We start from the raw sequence: 26,161 nt of genomic DNA on the forward strand, positions 1-26,161 counted from the left end.
TGGTTGTGCAGTTTTGATTAGTTTGCTTCCGAGTTGCTTCCAATTGTAGAATTCCAATTGGTAAATTTATTTGATTTTAACTTTATCAGTTAACCCAAGGGGGGAGCAGTGCTATGTGTGCCATCTGTCTGTGGATCTTGTAACCTTTGTTCTGTGTGTTATCACATTTTTAAATGTTTTTCTAGTATATTTCTGAGACAGCGATTGGGGACCATTCTAGAATTTGCCCGAACTAGTGAAAACCTGCCAAAAAACCACACTCAGATGGGCATTTGCAGCCGACCAACAGCTGTCAAACCTCTGGGCAGATTCAGTCTAGTGTATTTACTCGGATCTGAGCCACACTTTTTTTCCAGTGGTTGTAATCCAAAAAGCTGCCTGTGGCTTATAATCGAGTGCAAAATAAGCGGAAATTCTGAAAAATGTTGGTAGGTGCTGCCACAGCTAACTTCTGCCATCGAATATATGTAGCACTACACAGGTATGCTTTGCAGGCACAAAGATAAAACTGGTGCCAATACCTCTGCGTCAGTAAATAAATTAAAAAAATAGGGAGACGACAAGCTTTTTTTTCTCTGCCCAGAGTTTCGACCACCACATTTTCATACATTAGCCAACAAAGTAAATAGAAATTCCGTATTTTTCATCTTCAAATGTAGCAGCCTTTCAAATATTCGTAGCACAAAAATAAATTTCTTTGCTCTAAAATACCAACAATGCACAAGGCTTTAGGATTTTTGCATGAGTTGATACGCTGGTGCTCATTAAGATTTCATGTTTAGATTAGATTAGATTAGATTTACTTTCATTCCAATTGATCCGTAGTGAGGAGGTCCTCCAGGATGTGGAACATGTCAGAAAAACAACAATACATGACAAATATTTAAACTAAAACAAATAAGCTAATGTACCATTCCACAGGTCCCAAGTGGAATGATCGTCATTTTTTAATGAACACTAAGAGTCATTTTACAAATACTATTGCACTGAATTTAAAATAAAAAAGTTTTTTATTTATTTATAGGGTAAGAAACATGTAATACAACTACTGTAATACTTATTTACAATGAACACATTACTGCACTGAAATGGTGCAGAAGTTAGATTATACTTACACACACACACACACACACACACACACACACACACACACACACACACACACACACACAAATTTTCAGTGAACACATTACTGCACTGAAATTGTGCAGAAGATATGTTGTACTTATATACAAATCAGTTGGTTTTCCTCAGAAATTCATCAATGGAGTAGAAGGAGTTGGCCACCAATAAATCCTTTAGGCTTCTCTTAAACTGAATTTCATTGGTTGTTAAGCTTTTTATGGCTGCTGGCAAGTTATTGAAAATGTGTGTTCCTGAATAATGCACACCTTTTTGTACAAGACTAAGTGACTTTAAATCCTTGTGAAGATTATTCTTATTTCTAGTATTGATTCCATGAATTGAGCTATTGGTTTGAAAAAGTGATATATTTTTAATGACAAATTTCATTAAGGAATAAATATATTGGGAAGCTGTAGTTAGTATCCCTAGTTCCCTAAATAGGCTTCTGCAGGATGTTCTTGAGTTCACACCACATATAATTCTTACTGCACGTTTTTGTGCCCGGAAAACTTTAGCTTGGCTTGATGAATTACCCCAGAAAATAATCCCATATGACATTATGGAATGAAAGTAAGCATAGTATGCCAGCTTTTTCATTTTTATATCCCCTATGTCTGACAAAATTCGCATTGCAAACAGAGATTTGTTAAGACGCTTCAGCAGTTCTGTGGTGTGCTCCTCCCAGTTGAATTTATTATCAAGCTGTAATCCCAAGAATTTAACACCGTCCACTTCTTCTATCTTCTTGTCATCATATGTTAGACATATACTCTTGGGACACCCCTTACAAGTTCTGAACTGCATGTAGTGTGTTTTTTCAAAGTTTAGTGACAAAGAATTGGCTAGGAACCAGTGATTAATGTCTACAAATATTTTATTGGCTGATCTTTCTAAGACTACACTTGATTTGCTATTTATTGCAATGTTTGTATCATCAGCAAACAAAACAAACTTGGCATCTGGTAATGTTACTGATGAAAGGTCGTTGATATACACAAGAAAAAGTAAGGGCCCCAAAATGGAACCTTGTGGGACCCCACATGTAATTAGTTCCCAGTTGGATGATGCCTGATAGCTTGATACATGTCTCTTTCCTAATAACACCCTTTGTTTCCTGCCAGAGATATAAGATTTGAACCATTTTGCAGCATTTCCTGTTACACTATAATATTCTAGTTTACTTAAAAGGATATTGTGATTTACACAGTCAAATGCCTTTGACAGATCACAAAATATACCAGTTGCCTGCAATTTTTTGTCTAATGAATTAAGTACATTTTCACTGTAAGTGTAGATAGCCTTCTCAATATCAGAACCTTTTAGAAATCCAAACTGTGACTTTGACAGTATGTTATTTGAGATAAGATGGTTATAAAGACGACTGTACATTACTTTTTCGAAAATTTTTGAGAATGCTGGCAACAGTGAAATTGGACGGAAATTTGATGCTATTTCTTTATCTCCCTTCTTAAACAGTGGCTTAACTTCAGCATATTTCAGCCATTCGGGAAATATTCCACTGATAAACGACTGGTTACACAGATAGCTTAATATGTTACTTAGCTCAGAATCACATTCTTTAATTAACTTTGTTGATATTTCATCATACCCACTAGATGTTTTTGATTTTAAAGATTTTATGATGGACATTATTTCTGTTGGGGTAGTGAGGGTCAAATTCATATTATGGAAGTTACTTGAAATGTCTGGTCTAAGGTAATCCATAGCAGCATCTACCGAACCTGACAACCCCATCTTTTCAGTAACAGTTATAAAATGTTTGTTAAAAAGTTCTGCAACACTATACACATCTGTCACCAATGTAGCAGCACCTATTGCTTAGTGGAAGATTGAGATTGTGCTGCTGACTTCACTGTTTTATAAAAATAACTGTACACTATCTGTATTACAAAATGAAAGAAAATGTAAATGCTATGCCAGTGTAAATGGAATTAAAGCTTATTCTTAGTTGATGCAAGACTATAGAAACTATCTTCAAACTATTTTTGATTGAGATACAGCTTGTCCATAATAAAATAAATCACCAGTGACATTAGAACTGCTGAAAACAAAACCAGACATGGCAAGAGTGGTCAGGTGATAACCATCAAATTGTCGCAAAAGTCATGACACTCAGCCTTTAAACATCCTCAGCAGGAAAGCTAAATGTAGTTGATGCTCTGTTCAGTTGTCATTGAGTTTAGGTGCTGCCATGTAAACAACAGGAAGTGGTTACTTGATGCTAACATTCTGTTCCTGTGAGCGATCGATGTTGGATTGTAGGTGCCCTCTCCCCACACCCCCTCCCCTCCTCCAAATGAAATTAAAATTTAAGTGTGTATCAAAAGGATAGTGTGATGAGAAATGGTGGTAGTTTATTAATCAAAGTAGACTAGATACTCAAAATTGAAGCTGCTTGCTAGATTGTTTGGGCAAGGCTCAGTATGAAGGTTGAACATTAACTTATTATATGGATCCTCCTATTGACAGCTGGACTGAAAAATTAAGAGAAGACCTCAGCTCTGTAGTATGTAAGTTCCTCAGACATACTGACATTATCAGAGGTGACTTTAATCATCCAACAAGATACTGAGAAAATTACATTTTTGTAAGTGATTGATGTAACAAGGTGTTCTGAGAAACATTATTAAATGTGTCTTCTGGCAACTGCCTATAACAGGCAGTTTGAAATACCAACCATGAGGGGAAAAGTATTTGACTGAATAGAAATGTCTACAATAAGGATAGCAGAAGTAAGACACAGAACTACTATCCATTGTCTTTGACATCCATTTGTTGTAGAATCTTTGAACACATATTGAGCTCAGACATAATGAAGTATCTCAAACAGAATGGCCACCTCCACACCAAACAGCATGGATTCTGAAAACAGCACTCATGGGAAACCCAATACACACATTCTGAAAGCCAGGAATCAAGGTGTTTGGTAGCTGCAGTATTTCTTGACTTTTGAAAAACCTTGTAATTGGCACCACATCTACACTTATTATGATAAGTATGATCGTGTGGGATATCAAATGACATTTGTGACTGAATTTTGGTAAGGAGGTCACAGCATGTTACCTTGGATAGACTGGCATTTTCAGATGCAGAAGTAACAACTGATGTGGCTCAGAGAAGTGTATTGGGACCCTTGGTGTCCATGTTGTACTTTAAGATGTTGCAAAGAATGTTGACAATAAACTCTGATTTCATGCAGATGATGAGAAGTATTGTCTGAAAAAAGCTCCACAAACATTCAGATGGATCTTGATAAGTTTTCAAAATGGTGGTACCTTTCTTCAAACATTCAGATACATAAAATTATCCTTATTACAAAATGAAAAAAAGTAATATTGTTCAATAACAATGAAGATGAGTCACGACTGGAATCAATCAACTTGTACCACAATGTAACAGTTTCGAGAGATATGAAATGCAATGATCACATATGCTCAGTTGTGGGTAAAACAAGTTGGGGATTTCAGTTTTTTGGTAGAATAGTAGGGAGATGCAGTCGATTTACAAAGGAGTTTGCTTAGAAACCAATCATTTGTCCCCTCAAAGAATATTGTTCAAAAGCGTGGGACCCGTCATGAATAGGTCTATTGTTTGATCCATGGGAGAATATCAGGGAGGTGCTGAAGAAACTGAACTGGCAGACACTGGAAGATACGCACAAACTGTTGTGTGAAATACTACATACAAAGTTTGGAGATCAAATTTAAGTGATGAATCTAGGGATATATCACAGCCCTCTATGTATCGCTCCCATAGGGATCATGAAGACTAGACAATGTTCAGAATGAATTTCCTCTCTGCTTTCTGGCAGATCTAAACTATTTGCCAGACCAAGACTTGAATGTGGGATCTTTACCTAGTGCAGGCAAGTGCTCTACTGACTGAGCTATCCAAGCACAACTTACGATCCCCCCTCACAGCTCTACTCCTGCCTGTACCTCATTTCCTACCTTCCAAACTTGTTCCAGATTCAAGTCCCGGTCTGGCATACACAGTTTTAATCTACCAGATTCAAGACTAGACAATTACAGTACGCACAGAGGCATTTGGAAAATCATTCTTGCTGCTCTCCATACACGAATGGTATGGTAAAACATCCTGATATGTTGGGATGTGCCCTGTGCCTGGTGTGCAGAGTATGAATATAAGTGTTGGCCTGCAGCTGTTCACACTAATAAATTAATTCACAGCAGTATAGTTTAGTTACACTCATAATATGACCAGGCTTATGTTTATATCCGTGACATTGGATACTAACCAAATTCATCTCATTGTGCTAACCAAATTTACCTCATTGTGACAAATTGTGAGAAGCATTGAACGTTACATAAGGAGAAACAAAAAGCCAGTAGTATTCTGTAACTGTCATAGATGCCAGAGTTATTTACGCAACTACAAGAAAAATGCCAAATTTTTCTATATTTTTGTTGAAAACTACCAATTTTTTGTTACAGTGTTAAAAACTGCTGTTTTGCACAATTTTTTGTGTTAACTTTTAAATGAAATTTTCATGTTCCTGTGTCATCAATAACACCAGCACCACCACCACCACCACCACCACCACCACCACGTGACACCCATTGCTAAATACAGGCCTCCCCCTGACTTTTCTACCCATTATGGGCTCCTACTGTTGACATCCATGTTACTCCTACATGTTTCCTAATGTTGTCTGTTCATCTTCCATTTGCTCAAGTCTCAATATTCAGAAAAAGCTTCCATCGACCATCCATTCTCATTTGTGTTTGTCCTGTCCACCTCCATTTCATTTTCATTACAGTAATAATTATGTTATCTAATCCAGTGTGTTTCCCAATCCTTTATTTGTTTTCCTGTATTTTATAATTATTCCCAACACACATCTTTCAATCTACTGACCAACCCATAGTTTGTTAATATTTTTTGTGTTTACATCTCATTGTCATAAGTCAAAACTGATGGTACACACTTACGCAAACAATGTGTTTCAGTCACATCAGTAGTTCTGCAAGCTTAGTTTTATCCCTATGTACAGTATATTATTGTCAGGCCTCCCTGTGTCGGGCCTCATTGCCCAGAGACAGTGACCATGTGTGAATGTTTGTTTGTTTTCTGCATCAAAAGGAGGACTTCATTCAAAAGCTTTAATATAAGAAGCAGAACTTTGTTGTTGTTGACGGATAATATCAGTAGTTGTGTGTCTTGTTTTGTGTGTTCTCAGGTAGTTGTTGTTTCAGTGTTGTAATTTGTATCATTTAATTCTTTCTTGTTCACAGTATTTTAGATTCAGTGTTGGAGGTATGACTGATTTTGCTGAGATTAAAGGACACAGAAGAACCTATGTAGGTGCTATGCCAGGAAAGCTGATTCAGTGCTTGAAGAAAACAAAGACAGAGAATCCTCTTATACTGATAGATGAAGTGGACAAGATTGGCAAGTAAGGTCTAGTCTATAATATGACCACTGTTAAAATCTAAGAGATATGAAATTTAAAAAAAGCAAAAAAGTAACACGAGATCAGTTTGTGAGGTAAAGATAAAGGCTTAGTTCTGCTATTCATTTAATGGGGGAACATCCCAGCTTCAGTAAGGAGCTTACCATCAGACTTCTTGGACCTTGCTTTTCATAGTCAGTGTTGGTACCACATGAGCTTACAAACACAACTTCCACCTCAGTCTCGCAGCTTCAATTTTGTCAGTACCTTTCTGCTACTTTCCAGGTTTCACGATAGTTGTTCTCAAGAGCTTCTTCAAGCAACACTTCTGGAAGGAAGGATGTTGTGAAGAACAGGCATAGCCCTTGCCTAGTGCTTGTTTGCAGATTGATTATGTCATGTGCACTATTTTGGAACTTCCTGTCAGAAAGGAAGTTGTGAGGATGGGTCACGAGTTGAGTGTGGATAGGCCTAGTCCAATTTGTTAGTGTAGTGGCTGTGAGACAAAGCTCTGCGTTTGAGTACCAATCCGACACAGAGTTTAAATCTGTCAGGAAATTTCTGTACAGTGCACAATGCAATACAGACTAATGTATGTAGCCATCTTTTTTATTACTATAATCTCTGTCCTCTGTAGTGATTAGATGACCATTCTTACACTGGTGTTATAAGCAAGACACCTCTTTTGTGAGATGACGGGCCCAAACTACTGTTTTGATTTTACTTAACATACTGAATTTGTTAGTCAGCCCACAGTCATGTTTGTGTAATTTAGTGAGTTGAGTCATTTCTTGTGTGTGTGTGTGTGTGTGTGTGTGTGTGTGTGTGTGTGTGGGCACGCTCGCGGAGGGGGGCTGCGTGTGTGCGTGCATGCATGCTGACGTTTCCCCAAAAGCTGATGGTTTATTTGTGCTTGTGAAGAACATTATGGAAGAGAATTCTCATGATATTTATGTTGTCCAGTCCTTGCAGCAAAACTTCAATTTTATGGCTTTTACCATTTATTATTCCAATTTCCTGGCCCAAATGAGCTTGAAAGGCCGCTAGAAAACACAGGCCTAGATGACAACCAGTTGGTGGTGCTCCTAAAATTTTCAAGCACTGCTGTCACCGTCTCAGCGCTATGTGTTGGCCTCACTCTCGTGCCAGCCCATCGCTGCTTGTGGCTGTGCTGTAAAGCTAGCTGCCAGCCGGAGTGGCCAAGCGGTTAAAGGCGCTACAGTCTGGAACCGCATGACCGCTACGGTCGCAGGTTCGAATCCTGCCTCGGGCATGGATGTGTGTGATGTCCTTAGGTTAGTTAGGTTTAAGTAGTTCTAAGTTGTAGGGGACTTATGGCCACAGCAGTTGAGTCTCATAGTGCTCAGAGCCATTTGAACCATTTTTTTGTAAAGCTAGCTGCCCAGGGTCCCAGACATCTGTCATGTTCTGACTATGCTCTTGTATTGATCTTTGCACTCATTGGTGTTTGGTTCCTGATATTGCTATGCCTAGGCTCTCTATTTGGTTCTCTCTCTTGACTTATTATTCTGCCATGTTGTCTTCGTTGTCTGTCCACCACTGTTGTCTTTCCTTGTTTTTCGGCATCTCACCATTGATGCCCTCGGCTGGTCTGCCAGCGTCTCCTGGTCATGTCTGATACGGTACTATAATGATGTAACTCCATACACAGTATATTGTAAGTGAGCAACAAGGGAAAAAGAGGATGGGCTTAGGGGGATGGATGGGACAGATTAACTGAAGTTATCATTTAAGAAGAGTATTGGTAGGACATAGTTTTATTTTCATTAATTCCATTCCTCCTGCTTGCAAAATTTACATAGCTTGTGTACATTAAGTCATTTTGTGAAGTACTGGAAAAATAAGTAAAAGATTACCAAGACTCAAAAATTGTCATTTACTAAACTGAATGTTTCGCTAGAAATGCTTGGAGTTGCTGCGGCACGGTGTGTTTCTTCTTCCTTGCTTTTAAGTTGTAGAACTAACTCTATTCTGCTGCATTCTCATACATATATTTATCCAAGGGTCAGCCATTGACATTTATATAGCTTAATAACATAATATCCTGTTATGTGAACTCAAAAAATAATAAGACATTTATGATTTGATTTTTAGGGGTTATCAAGGAGATCCCACCTCGGCATTGCTGGAAGTATTGGATCCAGAACAAAATCACAATTTCTTAGATCATTATCTAGATGTTCCTGTTGATCTTTCAAAGGTAATTCACATGAATTTGCATTATCTAGAAAAGTACGCTTGTATTATGGTGAGCACATTTATGAAATTTACTTTTCTGCCAATTATATTTCAGGTGCTTTTTATTTGCACAGCCAATGTTACAGAAACAATTCCAGAGCCATTGAGAGATCGAATGGAAATGATAGATATGTCAGGTTATGTCGCTGAAGAGAAGCTTGCTATATCAAAACAATATCTTGTTCCCCAAGCAATGGCAGAGTGTGGTCTAACTCAGGACCAGGTATGATTTACTTTTACTCAAATTAGGTGTAATTACTACTGTGTGGAATAATAAGTTTGTGATATGTTTAAATCATATAATCTGCTATATTAACAAAATAGTACGTCCCATAAATCTCTTATAAATGCTCATTTTAATGAAGAATGCCGTTCAGCCCACACAATAGAATTCCAAGCAACGGCATCTACAATAAGAAAATAGCAAGCTAAGGAGCATATACAGTTAGATCGTTGTGTGCTGTAGAATCACTCATTATAGCTATATGTGGGTTAAAGAAAAGTAAAATGCTGTCGTCTACCTTTCTGTCAAAACCCTGACCTTTGCAGACATCTCAGTACTTTCTAAAGGCCTCACATTTAGCCCAAAATTTAAGTGCAGCTATGCTGGACTTGTACAATGCTCTCATTCCTTTATGTGTTGTCTGAAGGGGGGACAGTTCTTTGCCATGCACTCCACTAATAATAGCCAGCCAAAACACCAAATAGAACCTGTTTAAAACAGTTCCAACCTCCCTCCATCTGTGATCCTCCTCCTCCTCCTCTTCTGCCTAGTCACATTTCAGGAGTTCCTCACTACTAATCTGGCCTCACCATCTTTTCCTAAATATCCCCACTGTGGTCATGAATTGTAGTGACTGTGTGAATGAGGATCTCCACCAAGTTCTTGACACCTCTGTATATAAACCTTACAAACATGATCCCATCCCAGAAGCCCTCCTAAATCCTAACACCTGACACCATCTCCCTCATCACACAAGGAACCTCTTGGACTCCTAGCGTTTACATACTCCCCACTGCACAAACCCAACCAGACACTTTCCCCTACTGGTCGTCCCACTGTGGCTCGTTACAATATATCCACAGAACGAACTTTTGCCATTGTTGGCCAACACTTCCAAACTATTGTCTGTAATCTCCCCTCTTACATCCAAGACACTGCTCACTTACTTCACACCTTTTATCACTTTCTGTCCCGTTACCTCCTGACTCCTTGATGGTCACTGTGCACGTGATGTCCTTATACACCAGTGCCATGCCCGTGACCTTATGGCCTTGGAACCTTTCCCAGTGTCATCCTGATACCAAACCACCATCTCTTTCATAATCCTCGTGGCCCACTACTTCAATTACTTCACTTAAGGAGATCAAATCTGTAAACAAATCAGTGCTGCTGCTGTGGGTACTCACATGGCACCATCCTTTACCAAGTTAGTTATGAGCCATCTGGAGGACTACTTCCTATGTCCAGTCAAAACCAAAACCCCTTTTTCTGGTTCAGATACATTGATAACATTTTCATGTTTTTGTATCATTGTGAGGACAACCTCACTTTCCTCCATATCCTCAACATGCACTCCCAAATCCACTTCACCTTGTCCTTGTCAACTCAATGAGCTTCCTAGATGTTAATCTCACCTTTGAGATGGCTCCATAAATACGTCTGTTCATATCAGCACATCAATCACCCTCCACTTCGACAGCTGTCACCTGTTCCATGTCAGAAACTCTCTTCCTTACAGCCTCTCCCCTGTGGGTGCCATATCTGCAGTAGAAAGCAGGAGTTGTCAAATAAGCTAATAACGTTGTCAGTTCTTTATTGACAGCCAATATCCTACCCATCTGTCCCCTGTCATCTTCTCCTCTGACACCGGTAATCCTGTTAAACAGTCACTGACCACCACTTCTCTGACTATCCAGTATCACTCCAGCCAGGAAAAGCTCAACCACACCCTTCATTAGGGTTTCAGCCACCTCTCGTCATGCCATGAGGTGAGTGATATCCTACTGAAAATACTACCCGTGTCACCTAAAGTAGATATCCTCGTCTGTCCTTTTTCCAATCTTGCTTGCACCCAATTCTACACCCCATGGATCATTCCCTAGTGGGTGACCAAAGTGCAAGACTTGTCCCATACACCCAACTACCAACTCCTACCACAACCTAGTCTGAGGCATTTTCAACTCTTTAAAAGGCAGGACAAGGTGCGAAAGCAGCCGTGTTGTATTAGCCACGCAGCAATTGGTGTGCAGTATTCTATATGGGCATGACAGCTAACCTAATGTCTACTCACACGAATGGCCACTGCCAAATGGTGGCCAACCATGAACTTGACCATCCATTTGCTGAAGATGCGGCACACCACTACATAGATGGCTTTAATAGCTGCTTCACTATGTATGCCATCTGGATACTCCCTTCCAGCACAAATTTATCTGAAATAGGCAGGTGGGAATTGTCTCTCCAGCGTATCCTGCATTCTCGCAATCCCCCTGGCGTAAACCTCTGCTAACGTGTTTCTTTTCCTTCTGTTGTCATTCCTACCACTCTATTCCTGTCCAGATCTTGTACTGCCGTCTCCCACCACTCTTCCTCCCCCCTCCACATGTGGAAATTCTCTATCCCTCTCCCCCCTCTTGCCCTTCCTCTTTCCCCACTGCCTATCCACCCTTATCCTCTTTCTCTCCCTCCTCCCTATCTCCATTTACACCTCAACCATTCTCTAGTTTACCCCCTCCCTCTCCCCTCTCTGCCTCTTTCTATATCTCTTTTATGGTGTACTTCCACAGAAAACTCCTTTCGTCTTGTTGTGCAGCTACAGAGTCATCTGTCTCTCACACTCCTTCCTTGCACTACACTGCTTGCGTCCTTCCCAACCCCTCCCCACAACCATCAACCCAAGCAAGTACAAACACCAGTCTGCTATAGGTGAATGGTTGCCTTTCCATTACTTTATGTAATGTAATAGTATCGTATAGATTATGTGTGAAATGGATATGGAGTTGTACTGGCTTGAGACTTAATCAGCCAAACACTACTCATATTATACAATGAAATTGATGTATTGAGGGACAGTATTTCTGGAAACTGTAAAGTTGACATTAGGCATTAATGTTTTTTTCTACTTGATGCATACAAAGCATGAGACATACTGAGATAGCTGCTAACTGAAGAACATCAAAAGAAATCCAAATAGTTGCAAACATGAAAAGCAAATTAACATGCTCATTTTTGTTTTGTTGTGTATATTTCTTACAAATTCAAAAGACATTGTAACTGCATATGGCTTTCAAAAGACATTGTAACTGCATATGGCTAACCCTCCACCGCCACCCCGCCAACCCCTCCCCCGTAAAACACACACACACACACACACACACACACACACACACACATAGAGGTAAATTATTCTAGAACAGGAATTTCTGATCATCTATTTGGCAATCTTAAATTCCTGACACAAAAAAAAGTTGAACTTCAAAAATACAGATGCCCCTTCTCCCCCTTACACCAACTATTCCATACACAAATCTCCGTTTCGAATCTTGAAGCATATAATACCGCAAAGGAAGAGATATGTTTGCTGATGGTAAACAAACATCTTTTTCACTGTTATATTTATTCATGGATAAATAGGAAGGTGTGTGTGTGTGTGTGTGTGTGTGTGTGTGTGTGTGTGTGTGTGTGTGCGTGCGCGCGCGTGTGTAAAACATATTACATTAATAATTTGTAAACAAGTTCCTTCTATATCACTATGATTTGTTACACAAATTGTCTATAGAACAAGTAACTGGGTCAACATTAATTTAAAGTATCTATGTTTCAGATAACTCTTGAAGACAGTTCACTTAATACTTTAATAAAATCGTACTGTAGAGAGAGCGGCGTGCGGAATTTGCAGAAGTACATCGAGAAGGTGAGTGAGTATATTTTGCTAGTTAAGTTTTCCCATGTGAAATTTTGTTTTCAGGAAGGTAAAACATTAATGCATGTAAGTGATATGTACTTAACCATTTAACTGGGGGTTAGTTTTGTAAGGAGCACCATTACATTGGGGAGCCACCTCCAAAGTACCCTTTCTCTTGAAATTTGAACCTCATGTCCAATCATGATGACATCAAAGTAGCCTTTCTCATCTCAGAAACCTCCAAATAAATAACGTTGTTGGCTATGAAAGCAAATGTTTGGGTGGGAGTGTCAGTGTGGCACACAGTTTTAATTCATCAGAAAGCTTCAATGCATGGGTACTTGTCGGAATAATAAAAACACCAACTATCCAAAATAGTATCTTTGGGAGGTGACCACACTGTTCCTGAATGTTCTGTGTCTTTTGTTTGTTACTGTGGTGAAGCAGACTGTTCTGCAGGGCACATGCAATACATATGCAGACTTGATTATTGGTACCTTTGTGGAAACATATGTTAGTCAAAATGGTAGGCTGTTTTGGCTTTAAATCAAGGCAGACTGTTGGAGATGGGAGCAAGTATTGAACCAGAAGTGTTGAGTGTGATGTTGGCATACATAATATTTGGTAGAACGAAATCAGCCAAAATTAGTCGCGGGTGAATATTAATTCTGTCACTGGGTTCACTGAGCAGTGGAGTGTCACCAAGAGTCTGAAGAGTTGAGGTGACACTAGTAATGTCCAAAATTAATCAGCATCTCAACCAACTTGAAATCTTCATCTGACCCAGCCAGTTCATATATGGCTTCCATATAAAGAAGCTTAGGTGTGGAACTGCCTACTTTCTAATACAAGATGACCTTGTAATAAGGTGGACTTCACTTTCATAATATTTTATTAGTCATATTCTTACTCTCCAAGTATAACTACAAGTATTATACGTGCATATAACATTATATTTTATTGGTGTTATTCAGGAACAAAGGTGCAGTCTTCCACTGTGATAATTCTTCCTCATCTACACTTTTATTCCTTTATTCCTCTTCCGTTTATGGATTGCAGTCCACATTTCATGTCTGCACAGTAAATTCTCCCAGTTTGTAGATTATCTTCTTCTGTATTTGCTAGAGAAGACCAGCTGTATACAAACTAACAAACAAATATTAGGTGTTCACACTGCCCTTTCCTTGAGGACATGTCTTTTGTTAGGGCTCAGTCATTAATTCCTCTTTAAAAAATTAACATCAAGGCATTAGAACTTGTCATCAATAACAGTATTGCATAGCAATGTTCAGTGAGTGAACTGATGACATTCAAGCAAAAATTTTGTAATATTCACCCCAGGGCATGCAGTACTTCTACACCCCAACCTCGGCATCTCACTTATTGGATGAAAATGTCATAGTTCTTTACACTTGTCAATTATCAGGATTTTCTCAACATGGAAATTCATTCATGTCAGAACAATCCTTGACACAGGAAAATCCTTTTCTGACCTTATTTGTCCAATAGCATTCCTCCCCCATATGATAAAAATGTAACCAGCTACTTCTGCTACATGCACCCCTGCATTAAACCCAAAGCAGACAATATATCCCAAGTGTTATTCCGCTTACAACTATTTTATAACACTTAAACAACTTTCATAAAACTGAAGTATGCAAAATCTACTGTATGACAAGTACTATAACTTTAAGTAGGGAAATGACACATGATAAATACACATCTAGCAATTTACATGCCTTGTATAACTGCACAGTGTTCACTCGATTTATCAAAGTTATTTTGCGCAGAAAATCAAACTACAAGAAGAAACAATTTAATACTATAGTAAGAAACACTTTAATGCTGACAATGTGAGAGCAGAAATGTGCTGAAGTCTGCCACGCTGCTATCATCTGTCCAGGCGTCAAGGCACCTGTCGATGGGTGGCCGGTGGTCACTGTTGAGTGAGGAAAATCGCACGCAAAAGCTGTTGTGGTCTTGACACACAGTTATGAGGTTTTGCTAATATTGGTTGAAATGTGCCATGTTATTTTTGGTATATAATTTGCAAATTATGTATTTGGTCACTGTTGTTAATTAATTTCTGACATGGTGTATGATTCACTGTCAGAATTTACCAGTATGTCTTCTGTGTATCTTCAGACTTTGTCACTACTGCAACTTCATCTGTGCTAGCTGCACTCTTACGAAATGACACTAAACTCTCCTTTGACATGTATGCATATATTGCCTCGTGTTGTTACACACATAAGAACATTTCATTTATACATGATTTACAGGTTGCAATGTAAAAAGCATGTCATGACATTCCGTGTAACCCATATGACATTCCTTGTAATCCATAAGACTATTGGACAAACTCTTTAGACTCAGCACATCTATCGTGACAATGCTGATGTGACAATCCTCTCTTCCATGGACCCTCTGTGCACTTCCTAGGCGAGATGGCGGTGGCATGGAGTAAACTTCCTTAACAGCAAGTGCCACAGTACACAGACAACTATCCACATCGCCCTGACTTGTGGATAAGCTGTGTCTGTTCCAACTCGTGAAGATGCATGTAAGAAATACAAAAATTCTCCCCACAGAATACCAATCAAAATGGCATACATAACTGACATGTAAACATACTCCCAAAAGTCACGAACATCAGTCATGGTATACCACATCACTTTCCTTGAAGTGATATTTACACTTCATATCCTCCCATTGAGACAAATGATGTCATGACATTTCTGTCATCTAAATAAACAAAGGATTTTCTTGAGTATTGAGTTAGAACAAACTTTTTATTTTCTAACATTGAATAGTTACATAAGTGGAACCATATACAAATTTCACTTTTGAGATATTAAATGTTCCTTTACAGTATTTATTTTATGAAATCCTTTACCATTGCAACATAGTACCATCATTTATATTTTACATGTGGCTTATCCACATAGACTGATATTCATTAATCCCTGTGTTATATTTTCCACTGAGTAACTTGGGTTGAATGTACCTCAGTGCCTTCATTAGTCATTTAGTCCTTCCTTATGAACTGTCATCCACATCTGAAGCTATAGCCACTGCAGTCAGTGACTAGGAACTGATTGAACTTAATTTCTTTTGATGTTATCTGCTTGAATTACTCACCCAGAAGAACGGCAAACAAGTTGCCTAGGTATTTTATATGGATTTAACTCCATCATCTTATAACACCTTATTCGAATTCTGCACGTGTACTCAACTGTGCACACAGTTACTTAAACTTTTTTTCAAAGTAATTAATTCCTCATTGTGCATTGCATTTCGTGAGGTTTCAGTCATAAATTATTTATGCTTTTTGTCAATTTTTCTCTATTCAAGGACTAGTCAGCAAGAGAATTTCTAATTCAGTAATATATTGAGGATAATTATTTATAACTGGGCCCTGTCTACTTGTATGTGATGTAATGATCAGTTATTATTGCTTATGTAATCTTTTATCTACATTGTCAGGAGGTTATGGGTGCATGCTACACTCTGGTGGTCCTATTAAAACAGGTTTTACTTAAGTGGATAACTGAAGGATGTTTGTGATGGAAATTATTGCATATGGAAAGAGAGATGATAGTCATGGTACTCCAGTTAGAAAAGACAGAAAGGAAAAAAGAGAACTAGGAACTTGGGGAACAAAGAAGAAAAGAATCCGTACTCCAAAGACAGATACCCATCCCACACACCACCCCAAAGACCCCTTCCTTAGAGGTAGTTCACCGGGAGGCCTGGAGGATAAAGATATATGCTGATTCTACAGAACAGACTATCCCGATTCACCTCCACAGGCCCTGGAAATTGTCTTTGATGCCCTACTATTGATATTTTGTGGAGAGAGTAGTGGTGCAGTGATAGCCTCTGTACTGCTCACTAACTTAAAGTCTGGGAAAATTCTGACTTACAAACTTTACCTCTTACTGGATCTCTACCTCCAGCAATTAAGATAGGCAAGTCTTAGTCATAGTTACAGTCACATCCGCTACAAAAGTCGTATCAGCCCAACCATTATGCTTATGCAATCACAAAAGGTACAAAAATCCCTAGCATAAATTTCTTAGCAAACAAGCTTACTGTTAACCCTGTGAAAAATATGCAGTCCACTACAAAATATGCAAAAGTATATTTGTGTATTACACCATCACAAAGCACCATAAAAAAATCCAATGGTGCAGTATCGTTGGCCTACTTTTTTACGAGATGGTTTTGCTAGACAATGCAGACTGAGTGGGCTGGTGCAATGGTTAGCACACTGGACTTGCATTTGGGAGGATGACGGTTCAAACCCAGCTCCAGCCATTCTGATTTAGGTTTTCCTGGATTTCCCAAAATCACTTCAGGCATATGCCGGGATGGTTCCTTTGACAAACAGCATGGCCTATTTCCTTCCCCTTCCTTCCCTAATCTGAGATTGTGCCCCGTCTCTAATGACCTTGTTGTTGACTGGATGTAAAACACTAATCTCCTCCTCCTCCGAGACATTGTAGAACATTCAGAGGTATCTAATACCTTAGTTTGTTGCTGCACCACCACTTACCCAGAGAAGTTACGCGTGTAGGACAACTCGCATCCTTTTTTGGTTGCTTCAACTGAACATTATCTACTGATTGTTTGTCACCCTACAATTCCCTTCTAAAACTCAGATACTTGGGCCGATATTGAAAATCTAGCTTCAAGCTCAGGTAAAGTAATCTACATTACAACTTTGGAGTAAGCTTCAAAAATGAATGGTATTCTCCTTTTATAGGAACTGTCAAATACATATCTTTATGCAGAAAGATACTCTCAAATAATATTTAATTTTTACAGCGATATATGTCGTTACATTCTCCATTGTGGTGTGGTTCTTCCAGCTATTTGTCCATCCATACACTTGACAATTACTTCAATTTATGTACAAAAGTTCATACGTAACTACCAACCACTTTTATTATAAATTTATTATGATGCTGCAGTTTCAGATGGCCCTATTTGAGTTGCATTAGACATTAGGAACTAAAACTATCTGTTAGCACCTCAGATCATCATACTTCATGGGGGTACTACCGATCTCTCTACCCCCGTTCAATGTGACGTCACTAACAGCCATAGTTTGCAAGCCATCTGCTTACAAAGTTTTTATATTATTTATTTAATATGGTATACTTAACCTTTGCAATATATGTAGTATGTAAAAGTATCCAATATCCCAGGAGTTTAATAATTGAATAATTATGCCTCTAAGCTTAGTTTGGGACGGGTTTTTATTTTTATATCATGCCTGCAACATTTACCTGCAGTGGAGATGACAGTTGATTAATATACCGTTACATCACATCATCTCCCCTGTTACCTTTTGAAGAGGAGAGACACTTTTTTAATCACCTTTATGTGATACCAATATCTAGAGCAGGCTCTGTAAACATAAGAAATGTCAATTATAACCCATTTAATCAAAAATTTGTGTGTTATCCTTCATGATATAGGTCATGTAAATTAGTCACAATGGCTAGACTGATTCCTCTTCATTATGGCTCAGGAACACATTGCCACTCACATAGTATTTATCCTTTATGTGTTTCACTGATGCTAGATAATATCTATGTAATAGTATGTGCATAACTGTACCAATCACTAGAAGACTTACAACAGGGCAGTCGAAAGGAAACTCATTTATAGAAAATAGGATGGGAGGAGGAAAAGACACTGCCACATGGAAAATCAGAAATGAAGTAATGTAGTAGATAATTCAGCATTAACGGTCACTGCTCCCTCTAGTCCATACAACACACAGACTCTCCTGAGATCTAAGGCACTTAAATATTATTCCTACATGCAAATGGCATTGAAAACGCACCCCAAAGAGCTTTTCTGGACATATCAGTTGATCACATTTCAGTTTGTTTAATATATGCACAAAGCCATTGACACTCCACTTCAAACATGCCTTTTTTCTTTTAATTTTACTTAAATATCTGAAATTTCTTTTTTTACTTTTCTTGTGTATTTTTTACTGATATTTCTTTTTGAATTATTCCTGAAAGTTGTCCCAGGAAGAAAATTCTTCTGAGTGAGCAGTTTCCCATTTGGTTGCAACCCTTTCCAAATAACTGAGTGCAAAATCAACTTTCTTTGAATCACCCCACCACTTAGGAAGAAACTTGGAAAATACTCTTGAAAAATAGGTTGTATGAACATCACCGCCCAGTTTAAACATTGGAAACTGTTTTGATAAATTAGTGCCTCCTCCCAGTTGTAATTCGTCTTATCAGTTTTTCTAAGAATACCAGTCTACATTCGTTCTCATTTTCTTAAACTTCCCCCCCCCCCCCCCCCCCCCCCCCCCGAGTTAGTTCCAGAGTTTCTGAATTTCACCCTTCATTCTTTCTCCCCAATGGAATAAGATGAACTGACATGATTGTATCTTTTCCTGTACTGCTTGTTCTATTAAATCATTAACCTGCCCCTCCAAACTTGCAAGAGTGGATCCTGCGAGTATAGTTAAATCAGAATCTTTCCCATATTCTAAAATATTTAAGTGGACTTCTGTGTATGATATCTGCCCGTGAACATCAGAAAATTCCTGTTCCACAAAATCTTAGTCTGTTTCAGCTCATTATTTATTTCCCCGAATTGTTCATTGACTTTGTTTCTTACCAGGTTACATTGTCTGATTGTAAGTCCTCTTTTAAGTAGACAGAGCAGTTTGTAATGGTGCTATTTTATTGTCAATCTCTTGTATTTTGTTATGCAACACTTAATCTTAAGTTATTGCATGTACACTCTATCGTAACTGCAAATTCGCCCCAAGAGATTTTATGCTAGCATTTATAGTGCCTATATTAGCTTTTTTACTGTTTTATTTTGCATATATCTCTCCAACCTAAGCTTGGATACTAGCATTTAGCTCCTTTATATTGGTGCTGAATTGTGCACTAGAAGTTTTAAACCACTCTTACACACTCACCTCCATGTCTCTCATAACCATGGGCACACAATCACATCAATAATAGATTTATAATTAACTTACCACTGACCCCATAATATTAGTACAGGGTGTATACGACCCAGGACAACCGGGAGACCCGGGAAAAACCCAGGAATTTTTTAGAATTCTGGTAATTTTTCATTGTTTGAGTTTTCAGTTGAATTTTTGTAATTTTGACTGGTAAGAACTGATACTCTAACAAAGGATATTACTATATCCCACTACTGCAGAATAATACTGCAGTAATAAAACGTGAACGAGAGAAAAACGAAAACAAAACTTAACTTTCAAAGGAAATTCGCAATATACAGTAACAAAACTCAGTGCTCATGCAAGCTTCTGCCAACAGTAAACTGTGTCAAAGGCTTTAAGAATACTATTCATTGCTTCATAACAACGAATTGCCTCTGATGAGTGTGACATCACAACTGTTTACATTAGATTTGTTTGATCACTTACAAGCGGGCTCATGCCCATACGCAGTTGAGTCGCATATGTCTAGTACCTTTTCTCGCTTCTGCCTACAGAAATGTGACCGTTGGCTATGAAGCAGTGGCAGCACGCAGCCAGATGCTACCTCGAAAAATTTTACTGGTGCGCCAAAGCTGCCAGATTCATGCATGCGCAGCGGGCCCGGATCTTTAGAGGGGGGTGGGGGTTAATTCATATTCTTTAGGAAAAAAAACCTTGTTTCACAAAGCTCCTAGCATCCAGCGCACGTTGGTCTATCGATTATTCATATGATTTTAAACCCATCCCTGTTGGTTTTTAAACATTTCTGAATGCTTGCATAGTGTACGTGATGTGTCTGACAGGGGAATCCTCGTCCCATCTAGAAATAAACTTTCCCACCCACAGAGAGGGATGGGGCTATACGAGTTGAGCGGAATAAAACTGAACGGATGAATGCCAGTCACTTTTTGTTTATGTGCTTGACTGAGTTTGCGAATGATCAGCATTGTCATAATTACTAGTGAAATCCATAAATTCAGACTACTAGAGTGGAAATAAATGACTAACAGGAATAATAGGTAAGAAAGATTACATATTATTTTCTCGGTGTATCCAAGACAGTGAAATTTTGACAGAAAATTTTTGGACACGTCACTACACTAGTAAGGTCCAGTTGTACAGTCCCTGGCCAGCAGCCACTTAAGTTATATTCTGGGAGTAGCACGGAAAACACATTGTGCGAACATGTAATAACGCCTAACCGGAGAGTAATTGTGGGATAACTAAACTGATGATTGTGGCAGGATTAGTGAAGTTAACTGGAGAATAAGTTTTGACAATGACAGGAATAGTTACAGAATTAGTGATGACAAGATTGTTTGTTAGAACGAGGAAGGAGAAGAAACAGGGACATCACACAAATTATGAATGAACATGTTGTTGTTGTTGTTGTTGTTGTTGTGGTGGTCTTCAGTCCTGAGACTGGTTTGATGCAGCTCTCCATGCTACTCTATCCTGTGCAAGCTTTTTCATCTCCCAGTACCTACTGCAACCTACATCCTTCTGAATCTGCTTAGTGTATTCATCTCTTGGTCTCCCTCTACGATTTTTACCCTCCACGCTGCCCTCCAATGAACATAATGATCCCAAATTTATATGAAAATTTCGTACTACTGCTTTTCAATCACATGCTTGAGAAACTGGAGCGTATGAATGAAATGTAAAACTACTTCCTAACATAAAGCTTTTTGATTGTAGTAGGCCCAGTAGCCATTTGATGTTGGTACTTTGTGAATTAAGTTCTGTCATGGTATAAAAACGACCTTTTGTGCCAAAAGTCATGTTTATTTGGTGTGTGTTACAATTGCTGCAATATTAGAAATGCCTATTTTGTTTTATTTATCAGACAGTGACAAAATAGACTTAATCAGATAGAGAAACCACACCAGTCTTGGGTACTATTTGTATTAACAGCTTTTTTGGTATTAGACAACGATATTTCGATTTTTCATGTAGCTAAACGTTTGACAAATTTTTTGCAGAAAGGAAAGCACGCCATGTAAAGCTGTAGCAACATAACTGAGAAAAAAAAATGCTAGGACCTAAGGATTGATGAAATGTGTACTGTCTTGTGTGTCTCTTGTCTTTACTGGTTTTATGTATTCTGTATTTCATTTTATGTTGCACAAAACAGCAAGTTAAGAAATTTGGCTTTTTATTAATCATTTCCATGAGAGAGTCGATATATTTGAAATGAAGTGTTTAATTCCACACTATTGGCTAGTTTCAACTGTTCGCTGCATTTCAAGCGCATGTTTTCATCTTCTAGTACTTATGGCATTATGCCATAATAAAGAGCCAAACACGGGATAATACTGTACTGGTACTCCAAGAGAATTTGCATCCAGAAAGCCACACTGAAAAGCTTAATATCAGGTCAAGGCCTACTTCATTGGGAATTTGGACATGCAAGTGTGCACTTTAGTACGGTTCATGAAATTCTGATGCCCTTCGAGTGTCCTCTGATGTCTTATTTCTCTTATGGCATAATGTGAGATCTTTTAATGTTTTACACATACGAACATACGGGCTTCCTACGTCATCGTAGCTGCGCAAGCGTGGTTGCACCTGTTATCTGGCACTCTCTGGTGACTGCTAAAACAAACCTATTGCTAACAGGTTGCTGGAAAATATTTGGAATGGTGGTTTGAAAAGTGTTACTAACAAAGTATTCTTCCTTTTACACAAAATGAACTATGTGGGAGAATATATGATGAATTTCTTAATTTCAGAGCATTTGACTCTCATTAAAAAAAAAAAAAAAACAACAACAACTCTTTGATGACAAGCCATTTAGAAGAATTTTGAGCCCAGAAGATCAGATATTTATGTTGTCATTAAAAATTGAGCTATGACTGACTTGCAAAAGTGCATCGCAGTCTCAATTTCTATGCTTCAGAAAGTAACATGTGGTGATTGGTGGAATTCGAATTTATACTTTCGTAGTACGAAAATAAGCAGAGTACATGTTACTGCACATCAAAGATGTTTCCAAAACGTGTTTTTTTCCCCATGAGTTTTGTTTTTGAAAGCGCCAGGAAATTCGATGCTGGTATATAAAACCATAACCATTCAAAGGGTTTATAGTTCCGAGGGAAAGTATAATGTCACTTAACTGACCCTGGTGAAAGTGTATTTTTAACTGAGAAATCCGGGAAAAATCCAGGAAATTTTTTTCCTTGCCCTCGTATACACCCTCTGTTAACTGTCACAGTATATTTCCATACTCTATGAGGCAAAATTAATAACTTTAATTATCAAACATTCATAACTACTACATAACACACCATCACCGCAGTTAACAAACAAGGAGTTAGTGCAGCTCACACTCATAACGTCACAATACAGACTGGTAGCTGAAGTAACATTACCAGCTAGATGCGTTGTTGACATTTGGTGTGCGGGTTGAGCTGCCCTTGCTGATGAGCCAGATGAGCCAGACACACTTCTTGAGTGAGAATATATGACAAATTTAATAATGAGTAGCCAACAAATTTTATTTCTTGTGAGATTCCCTGCCTCCAGGAGTTTGTGCTCTCACAAGCATGACTGATGCAAAAGGCCTGTGTCGGGGTGCTAGACCCCAGTTGTCAGCTGTCAGGCTCTAGCTCCCTGAGACAGGGTGTTTGCACTACAGGGCTAGGACTTTGTCAAAAGCTGTAATATCTTTCAGATTTTTTCATTGTGCCTGTCTGTGACACAGTGCCTCCTCTGTATGGTGAGAAGCCATCTGTCCTTTTCATATTGTTGTTTTCCACTGTCTGATTTTGTGTACTACATTAGAATTTTATGAATAAACTAAGCATCCGATTTAAAGTGACTGGTGGTATATTCACACAGAAATGTGGATCATATACATTACACTCTGAATAAATGTTATGGAAATGATAGTCTGTGACAAGTGTTGTGAAACAAAAGTACTGGTCAGTGGTTGTTGTACTTCGCTGGGCATTGGTGTGTAGATGTGTAATATGTGGCAACACTCCACTTGTAAGTCTACTAGTGTGTGTGTTATTACTTCCTTCCCTGTTTATTTCTCAGATGTAACTATGATGTTTTGTGGTACATAAATGTCTTGCATAATTTGGCTATAATGTCATTCTCTTCATAATTTCCTAATGATGTTTGTATTGTGAAATATAGTAAGCTTTTTCAGTATGTAAAGCTCTTTACATTAAGCTGCACATTAATAGCTACTGTTTCACACATAGACTAACAACAAGATTCTTTCTTGTGTAACTAAATAAGATGACACAACGGTTGAGACACTGGGCCAGCGTTCAGACTGAGAGAAGTTCAAATCTCAGATGAACTGTCCCAATATAGGTTTTCCATTGCTTGTTTAAATCATACAAGGAATCACTGGGATGATATTTTAAAGAAGGCCATAGCCAGTTTACCTGATACGTGGCCTGTTTGAGTTTGTATTCTATCTATTATGACTTGTAGACAGATTTTATTCCTTGATAATTTTTCCTTGTCTCATGGGAGCAAGTGTCATTTTTTAGAAGTGCTTACATTGTCATTTTAACCAGAAAATTTTGTTGTGTGTCTTGTGTGACAGACGTAAACAAGTACTTTTTCCACTAATTGTGTGTCTTAATTTCTTATTGTATCCATTTGCTTTTAACATATACATTTCAGTAAATTATTAACAGGTTCTTCGCAAAGTAGCATTCAAGATTGTCAGGAAGGAAGCAGAAAAAGTGAACGTTACACCAGAGAACTTAGCAGAATTTGTTGGTAAACCTGTGTTCACTCATGATCGTTTATATGATGTCACACCTCCAGGTGTAGTCATGGGTCTGGCATGGACAGCGATGGGTATGTAGCTGCGTAATGAATTTCTTATTTCAACAGTTTCCCTATCTTATCAGGCACTTCAATACGATCTTCATTATTTTATGGTGTATTGTATGTACCATAACAAATACACACAGAATGATGAGAACATTAATCACCATAGTTCTTATTTGAAATGCATTCAGTCCTGATTAACCAATAATTTGCATCATTTCAGTCGGTTGTAGATGGAAATAATATCAATTTGAGAGAGAGAGAGAGAGAGAGAGAGAGAGAGAGAGAGAGAGAGAGAGAGAGAGAGAGCTTCTGAGTCTGCACATGTCTGTTATCACGTAATTGTATTTCAGGGGGATCGACATTGTTCATTGAGACTATGACACGTAGGCCACCAGACACTGATGGTGAGGGATCATTGGAACTAACTGGTCACTTGGGAGATGTCATGAAAGAATCAGCTCGCATTGCCCTGACCGTTGCACGACATTTTGTTGCAAATGATGAAGCAGCTAAAAAGTTCCTCAATTCAAGTCACCTTCATCTTCACGTACCAGAAGTGAGTATTTTCAGAGTGTCTTAAGTTACTCACTGAGAATGGGACATTTCTATTTTGGACTGGTAGTAGTTATCTGTTATATCTTACACTGAATGATATCTTAAAATTTCAGCATTTTAGTATCTATTTGTTTGCAGGGAGCAACACCAAAAGATGGACCAAGTGCGGGCTGTACAATTGTCACAGCATTGATCTCCTTAGCAAAAAATACTCCTGTTCGACAGGATGTAGCTATGACAGGCGAAGTGTCTCTCACAGGCAAAATATTGCCAGTTGGTGGTATTAAAGAGAAAACCATTGCGGTATGTATCTGAAGCATTACCTCAACAATAAGATTTTTTGTGAGATGGGTGGTAAATAAAAACTGAATACTTGTTTAATTTCTCATTACAGGCAAAAAGGGCAGGGGTGAAATGTATTATCCTGCCAGATGAAAATAAGAAAGACTTCAACGACCTTGCCAAATATATAACTGATGGGCTTGAAGTTCATTTTGTAAATCATTATAGGGATGTTTTTCCAATTGTTTTTCCAGAGGCAAATGCCAGTACAGCTTCTGTATGAATGTATTGTGCGTAACTCTTTATACGTATATATGCTGTAATATATGTGAAATAAAATGTTATTTTTTGTTTATATACAAAGAAACTGAGTGTTTTTTAATGTATGAAATGTTTAATGGTAAACATTTTACCATATTTTTAATTAATTTTGTGAGAAGTTGGAATAAAAAATGAAGAACTGGATACTCCAGTCATGAGTATATGTAAAAGGAATAGTTAACAAATCTTAAGAAATAAGTAAACTATTCTGTTTTGTTGCCCTCTTGATTAAAACCTTTTTTTCAGTGTTGCACATATGTTGTAACCCTTTGCATCCTAATGCTTTGAACAGAGGGTTCCAGTTAAACTGTGCTTTGTTATTGTAAAACTTTTCCGAAAGCCAAAAAAAGATGGACTTAAGTGTTGATTCACTGAAAGAGTGTAATAGGAAGAATGATGTGGAAGTCTTGCTCGGTTCTTTCAATTTGACATCTGTCATTAATTTTTCTACTCGGGTAGTAAAGAACAGCAGTACAT

General features: G+C 38.2%; 1 protein-coding gene across 1 annotated transcript in view; it reads left to right on the plus strand.

The window, feature by feature from the left end:
- LOC126482343 (lon protease homolog, mitochondrial-like) overlaps positions 1-25,730 on the plus strand; it is a 153,901-nt gene extending 128,171 nt beyond the window's left edge. The window contains exons 10-17 of the mRNA XM_050106424.1: positions 6,402-6,562; positions 8,675-8,780; positions 8,874-9,041; positions 12,646-12,735; positions 24,385-24,550; positions 24,877-25,082; positions 25,220-25,384; positions 25,476-25,730. Of these exons, the coding sequence (XP_049962381.1) occupies positions 6,402-6,562; positions 8,675-8,780; positions 8,874-9,041; positions 12,646-12,735; positions 24,385-24,550; positions 24,877-25,082; positions 25,220-25,384; positions 25,476-25,646 (1,233 nt within the window). The 3' untranslated portion in view covers positions 25,647-25,730. The remainder of the gene's footprint in view (positions 1-6,401; positions 6,563-8,674; positions 8,781-8,873; positions 9,042-12,645; positions 12,736-24,384; positions 24,551-24,876; positions 25,083-25,219; positions 25,385-25,475) is intronic.
- The last annotated feature ends 431 nt before the right edge of the window (positions 25,731-26,161 follow it).

Source organism: Schistocerca serialis, chromosome 5 (genome assembly GCF_023864345.2).
Source record: "Schistocerca serialis cubense isolate TAMUIC-IGC-003099 chromosome 5, iqSchSeri2.2, whole genome shotgun sequence".
NCBI classification, from domain to species: Eukaryota; Metazoa; Arthropoda; class Insecta; order Orthoptera; family Acrididae; genus Schistocerca; species Schistocerca serialis.